General features: G+C 39.6%; 1 protein-coding gene across 1 annotated transcript in view; it reads right to left on the bottom strand.

Moving 5' to 3' along the window:
- Window positions 1-5,808: 5,808 nt before the first annotated feature.
- LOC129830878 (raftlin-like) overlaps window positions 5,809-8,073 on the bottom strand; it is a 56,083-nt gene continuing 53,818 nt past the window's right edge. The window contains exon 10 of the mRNA XM_055893696.1: window positions 5,809-7,782. Coding sequence (XP_055749671.1) covers window positions 7,336-7,782 — 447 coding nt within the window. The 3' untranslated portion in view covers window positions 5,809-7,335. The remainder of the gene's footprint in view (window positions 7,783-8,073) is intronic.

The raw sequence follows: 8,073 nt of genomic DNA, 5'->3' as shown, positions 1-8,073 counted from the left end.
GTAAAGCCCTGCCTTATCTCAGCTCACTGGTCAACATAGCAGCACTCACCCATAGCACGCGCTCCAGCAGGTATATTTCACTGGTCACCCCCAAAGCCAATTCCACATTTGGTCGCCTTTCCTTCCAGTTCTCTGCTGCCAATGACTGGAACGAATTGCAAAAATCACTGAAGCTGGAGACTCATATCTCCCTCACTATCTTTAAGCATTAGTTATCAGAGCAGCTTACAAATCATTGCACCTGTACGTAGCCCATCTGTAAATTGTATTTATTTTTATTTTACCGTTATTTTACCAGGTAAGTTGACTGATAGCCCATCCAACTACCTCATCCCCATATTGTTATTTATTTATTTTATTTATATATTATTTTTTGCTCCTTTGCACCACAGTATCTCTACTTGCACAATCATCTTCTGCACATCTCACTCCAGTGTTTATTTGCGAAATTGTAATTATTTCGCCACTACGGCCTATTTATTGCCTTACCTCCCTAATCTTACTACATTTGCACACACTGTATATAGACTTTTGTATTGTATTATTGACTCTACATTTGTTTATTCCATGTGTAACTCTATGTTGTTGTTTGTGTCACACTGCTTTGTTTGATCTTGGCCAGGTCGCAGTTGTAAATGAGAACTTGTTCTCAACTGGCTTAAAAAAATACTGTATGTGGGAATGTCTTATGTCCGTCCTACATGTAGTGTTGGTACATGGAATATTCCTTAACTGCATATATCATAAATTGCTATGGCAAATAGAAGTATTATGTTCAACAACTGACATTTTCAGATATTATTTTGACAAACACACTTTGGTGCTTACAATTAATTCTCTATTGTCATATATTTGGTGAGCACTGTCATCTGTGATCTTTGTGATATGACTTTCTTTAAGCACGTACTGATGAAACTGTCACTTCATATTTTTTTCTTAAAGTCTACAAACGCTCTACATTTATTCACTCTGTGATAGGGTTGGATCCTATATGCTACTTTTATTATTGTCCTGTAAATGGTTCAGTGGCTATAATTTAGGCTGTGTGTAGAATGGGGCATAAAGGAAATTACTTCTACTAATAAATGACTACTAGATTATAATGATAAGGAAAACAGCATACAAATGTGGCTTGCGTATTCATTTGCCTATAACTGATCATAATTCCATTATGTTTACATAAAAAAGAGAATACTTCAAAATGAGAAGATCCTGCCATGGAAAAGACGACTGGGCGGACATAAAGTGGAAAGGAGCGGAAATAACTCACACCATGCAGCAGGACACCTTCAGCTGTGGGGTCTTTATAATGCAGGTTTGATAGTTATATTTTCAATAATGAATAGTTAGCTGTTATGTGACAATTAGGTAAAAAACTATATTTTATTTTTTGGTGTAGATGGCCAAGGAAGTTGCACAAAACTTCCCCAACATCCCCTCCTAAATTGATATGGAACCTTCAAAAACACATTGCGCAACTGCGAAAAGAAATGGCTGAGGATATACTAAAAATGTCTGGTATGTAATGAGATTTAATTCAAAGTAAATGTAAAATGTTTATTTTTATGTAGTTGTGTGGGATAGTTCATTCCTATGATTTCAGAGTTCAACAAAGTCAACAAAGCCAACAACTGCTTTATGTGTGCCACTGATAAAGAACCTGGATGTGGCCCAAAGACTGACTGGGTTAGTAACTTTATTTAACATGTTTATAATCCTTTGACAACGGTGACGGCATGTAAGACAATTTATGATATAACACAATGGATGGATAATTCATCATACTGCATTGATATTTGATATTATTTATAACATGTTACGCTTTGTTTTGATTGAATGTTTTGCATGCCAGTGGTGGTTCCATGTGCTGTACCTAGGAATGAAGACAAAAGAGTTCAACAGAGTAAAGAACACAAACTGGAAGTGTAGTCTTTGTTGTTGAAAATGAATGCTATACCCCATTCACACTGAAGAGGCTCTGAAATGTACATCAACCAGGGATAAATAGAAAGTTAACACGGTGAAATGTTTCATACTTAATTGAAGTTAAGTGTCTGTTGACATGTTGGAAAACATTAAAGGTCTACAATTTCTGTTTAATTTGTCAATATTACATTTTTATTCATTGATTTACTGGCAACCATTACTGTGGTTACATGTTCAGTATATGTATTGACCAACAAACCCACTGCAGCCTACCTCACTAGCTCACTCTCCATCCCTGCTTTGGACAATTAATAACATGAATCTCGTACTTTGCCCTTTTCCTTTATGGTTGATATTAACAATGAAAGGAAATATTATGTCTCTCTCCTATTGAGTACCACTGTTAAATACTGGGGGGGGGGGGGGAATAAGTACTTAGAACTACCAATTATTGTAGATAAATATTAAAGAAAAGGGTAAACACAAAACTGGACTGAACCCCCTAATTGTCAAACTAATATTAATGTACAACAATATAGAAGATACCTGACTAGAGGTTATGCAATATCCAATATCCACTGCACACTTCTTAGGTGTGTAATTGACATGACCAAGGAGCTATTGCAAATTTGAAACTATGAAAAATGTACGTTACACCATGTGATTTTACAGTACACAAACAAGAGTGTGCAATATAGGACATTAGGTCACATGACCAAGGAGCTATTGAAATTTTACATTTGGAAAAATTCATGTAAAACATGTGAGATGAAAATAGACAAACTAAAGAGTGTGCAATGTGTAGGCCTACTGAGTGGACATTCTGAACCTTGTTTGAAGTCACTAGGTCACATGACCAAGGAGCTATTGAAATTTGAATGTTAAAAAAAAGTTTGTACTTTGTTTACACTCCCTAACTAATTCAACCCTTAAATACAAAATGCTGCTCACATTTCCACATGTTTATTAGCTTTGGAAAGCCAATTAATGTCCAAATCGTGAAAATAAGACCTGTGCAATGTTGTGCACAATTTTTCCAACATCATGACACTTATTTGGAGTCTGTGACTCAAGTGGTTTGAAAGCTATTGAGGTTTGAAAGCGCGAATATCCAACTTGAAACTGGCTTTACCTCGGTCCAATTCGCTATAGTATTAGCTGTTATTCGACTCCTTGCCGTTCCTCAAGTTATAACGCGTTAGTTGCTTACTGGACCCTGGTAATCTGTGTGAAACGTTAACTAGCTAACGAACTAACCACTAATGTTGTCCCTCTGCAGTATGTGGTTAATTTTCAGAATGAGAGAATTAGGTGAAAATTAGGCGTTGCTTGTTAAACAAGTGGATTCAGGGATCAAGTGTAGCTGGACCTGGCTTAAGCAGGATGCCACTATAGAGGTGAAAGGAACACCACACACTTTCCCTCTTTCAAACTTTTGCTGGCACATTGTAGAACAGATGTCCACAGGCATTATACACATTATATATATTTTTCACTCTGTGAACGTTATTTTTGCACACATGTAGCCTTGTGCACTTGATCGATGTCTATAGTGGCCACTAATAATAGAGCAAAAATATAATGCCTGTTTCATTCTATTTCTATTTTAAGTTGTTTGCAATATTTGTGTGTGGTCACAAGTGTTCTATTATAAAGGATGTCATTGCTAACTGCAATATTAGTGTAGTTTTGTTCTCAAGACTTGAGTGTCATTTGCAGTAAAGTCTAGGCAACAAATAACATTGGATTGCTTTCTTTACATTAACCACTTTTATTTTACACACAGAGACTGATCATGTAGATCATATTATTTGTTGTTAAAACCTGCATTTCCCCATAGCAGGGATTCTTTTGAATTTTTCATTGCAACAAAAAGTGTCACCTTTTTGGGCCCTCACCAGTTTGCACCCCTGATCCTGCCCTCTTATAGACCTATTTTATATTAAAATACTCTTAATTCAGGGGTATTGTATTTGAGTAAAGAATGTGTATGTACAATTCGGTACAGGATAATTATTTGATAACTGAATCTTATTTCTTGCTGCATAGGTAATTTATAAAGGAATGAGTTTGACAACCCACCCACCAGAAGCCCTGTTTATACCTGGTGCTTAAATGCATCCTGATATTGTCCACATCAGTCCCTGGATGGGAGACCAGATGCTGCTGGAAGTGGTGTTGGAGGGCCAGTAGGAGGCACTCTTTCCTCTGGTCCAAAAAAAATATATATCCCAATGCCCCAGGGCAGTGATTGGGGACACTGCCCTGTGTAGGGTGCCGTCTTTCGGATGGGACGTTAAACGGGTGTCCTGACTCTCTGAGGTCATTAAAGATCCCATGGCACTTATCGTAAGAGTAGGGGTGTTAACCCCGGTGTCCTGGCTAAATTCCCAATCTGGCCCTCAAACCATCATGGTCACCTAATAATCCCCAGTTTACAATTGGCTCATTCATCCCCCTCCTCTCCCCTGTAACTATTCCCCAGGTCGTTGCTGCAAATGAGAACGTGTTCTCAGTCAACTTACCTGGTAAAATAACGGTAAAATAAAAAAATAAAAATAAATAAATAAATAAACATTCTGATTCTGCCCACATTTTTTGAAGTTAAGACAAGGCCTACATTGTCAGCTCAAGCGTTGGAGCTGTCAAAATCAGTGAGCAGCAGCTGTTGATCATTGTCATGAAGCCACACCCCACACTCGTTAGAAATTCAGAATGAGCAAGTGTAGGCTATATAGAAATAATGACTCTTAAACAAAATAGTGATGATTTTTACCAGCCTAATCGAGGTGTAGATTACATCTCACATTCCAGTGTTCGAAAGGCTGCATGGGATTTCTCTTAATGTGATTACAGTGCAGCCAATGGCAATATCTGCTTTAGACATGCCAGGAGCCACTTGTGGATTTGACAGCTCTAACATGTCAAAACAACCGCTAAGCAGATGTCGGCTAAAGCAGATCTGATTGTGATCAGATCTTCCTGACCACCTTCGGAGGTAGTCAGGGACGATTTGATTGGTTGAATGAAAGCTCAGTGGGTGGAGATTACAGGTGAGAGTCAAATAAAAGAAACCAGAAGGTCCCAGGTTTTAATCTTGCAGATGCCCTCTCTCAAAGTTGTTCATAGCACTGGTTACACCTCGCATTAACATGTTTTTTTGTGTGAACCGATTTTGTGTGTTTTATTTAACTAGGCAAGTCAGTTAAGAACAAATTCTTATTTACAATGACGGCCAAACCCGGGCCAATTGAGCGCCGCCCTATGGGACCCCAATTACGGCTGGATGTGATACAGCCTGGATTCGAACCAGGGACTGTAGTGACGCCTCTTGCACTGAGATGCAGTGCCTTAGACAGCTGCGCCACTCGGGAGCAAATCAAGAATCCAATCACTATCAGGGACAATCAGAATGTGGACAAGATCAGGACATATTGTTAGCGCCAGGTATAAAGGGGCTAGAGAGATCATCACACCAGCAGTAGTATTTATAGAAAGTGAAAACTATGTAGACCTTATAACATATCTTCCACACATCCTGGCAAATTTCCCCTTATCCCCTCTTTCTACCGTTCACTTGCACACACATCAAGACCTCAATCACACACTCATACAGGCCTGAAATCACACACGTCTCACATGCACAAATGAGTTTGCGTACAGGGGCAGAGGGGATCTCCCATGGTGCACTGTAATGGAACCTCTAGGTGGTGCCTGATTGGTCCATAGCATGACGTCTCCCTCTGAGATTGTTGTGAGATTCTCATTTTGCCGTGATGATTAACACATTTTTTGCTCCTCAGAGGTGGGGAGACTGAGGGGATTACACAGACAGCAGTATCATTGGAATGCAGGGTGAAATAAAAGAAAATGGAGTCCACATATTGTTTTGAGAACTGTTTATTCCTCCTGTTTGTCTGTCAGGAGGTTAAATCCCCAATAGCACCCTATTCCCTAGATAGTGTACTGCTTTTGACCAACCTTGAATGGGAATATGTGTCCATTTGGGATACTACCAAAGACTTACTTACCACACCACTCACACAACACACTTCCAGAGCAGGAGGGGACTAAGGCGGCGTACAAATATTCCTAAAACGTACTCCGTCAATCCCTTCCGTAAAGTATAATCACTGACCTGACACAACATGATAGGTGAAAGCTATGCAGTGGAACCATGACACCTATCCAATCATGATATGCAGATTAAAGTACTCACTCAGGGCCGTAGACCTTGACTATAATGGGTTAAATAGAGAAGTAGAGTATCTACTCAAATGTACAGTATTCTTTGATACATATAGATCTATAAACAGTGATCCATAGGTAGGAGAAAAACATTGATGTTACCATGGCAATTAAGGCTCTTACCTCAAAATCCTGACCTACATTATGTGCGCATTCTCATTGGCCATTACATGAACTAATGACACTGGCCAAAAGCAGATGCATAACAACTATACAAATGCACTTCCATATATTAATGCCTAATAGGCTAGTACATTACAACACTCTGGGGTGAAGTTTCCCATAGGTACAGATCTAGGATCAGCTTCCCTGCCCCAATCCTAATCTTAACCATTGGTGGAGGAAATGTTAAACTGAACCAAAATCAGCATCTAGGGGACACTTCAACCTACTCCACATGACAACATCTGAGGCAACAGGTCAAATGTGTGCCTTGAAGGCTGATTGAAGCCGTTACATGTTGGAAGCAGTCCATATGAACATACACAGATCCATATGGAAATCTATATATGACAATACCAGGAATATAAAGGCTTTGAACTAAATCACCATTCTGGTAAGTTCCTTGGTTTCCATCGATGAGCTACTAGTTCTTAGAATATACACATAGTTCTTCATCTTCTGCTATACTGTATATTTATTACTTCCAGTCCTGGGACTAAATAGTTTGAAATCTTACAACTTGTTCAAGCCTGCCTAGAGTGTCATGTGGGCTGGGTTTGGAAATATTCCATTGGTTCCATCCAGGCAAGGCACCATGCAAACTTAAATACTATTTGAAACCAGGTCAGGGCCTGTATTCACAAAGCGTCTCACAGTAGGAGTGCTGATCTAGAATCAGTTACCCCTGCTTATTCATTATGATTTAGGAGATAGAACTGAACCTAGATCATGGGGGCATTCATTACGTCCATTAACAGAAACCGTTTAAGAACCAAGCAGAAGCAAACCGAGCAAGTGGAATGAAACGGGGAGGGACCTACCTGATTTTGTCCAATAGAAACTCTCGTTTCCGTTGCAAAACATTTTCCGTTTGGAGCAAACAATTTGCAAAATGTTTAGCAACAGATGAAATGTTTTGCAACAGAATCGCCATAATGAATACACCCCAGCACTCCTCTGACACTTTATTGTGTACCGATTCTATATGTCAGTTCTTAATTAACATACTCCAGAAAACAGCGCTCTTTCACTCAGCTGCTGTGTGATCTTCTCCTCTGACTTCACGTCATCATTCTTCTGATTGACATCCGCAAACCTAACAGCCTTCTCCTGTCTGGCCAATGGGACTTTGCCATTCTCCCACTCTACTTCCTGGTCGAGGTCTGTGGCCACACCCTCTGTACTCTGCGGGAAGTCTTCTTGAGAATCTGTCTCACACTCTCTCTCCTCCTCTTCTCTCTTGAGTCTTCCTCTCTCTACGGCGCTCCCTTTCTCATTTCTGTTGTTGTCCCAGTTTCTTCTCGCCTCGCTCTCCTCCTCTTCCGTGTTCCTCTTCTGTTCATCCATCGCTCTCTCCATCACTGGGGACATGTTCTTTCTCTCCTCTTTCAGCATTTCTCCGGCAGAGTTTTTCTTCGCCTTGTTCCGACCCCTGAGGTTCAACTTCTGAAAGAGACATTTTAAAGAGATACTTTTTTTCTTTCTCTAAACTCTTGTCTTCAGACACCTGACAAAACACTACAAAATCTATCTTGGTAATGCTTCTCTCTTGGACAGTTAACCGCAAATAATTGACCAAATCTCTTTTGGACTGTAATGTACTAAGAAATGCCTATTATTAGACAATATAACTGTCCCTCTGAGTGTTAACAGTACCAGAGTACGCCTATATCAGCTGGGTTATCTACCGGTATATTTAGAAGTGACACCAACTGTGACACAGCATTGTGTAGGTTA

Source organism: Salvelinus fontinalis, chromosome 32 (assembly GCF_029448725.1).
Source record: "Salvelinus fontinalis isolate EN_2023a chromosome 32, ASM2944872v1, whole genome shotgun sequence".
Taxonomy (NCBI): Eukaryota; Metazoa; Chordata; class Actinopteri; order Salmoniformes; family Salmonidae; genus Salvelinus; species Salvelinus fontinalis.
Note: the sequence above shows the minus strand (reverse complement) of the source record. Positions and strands in the feature narration are given on the sequence as shown.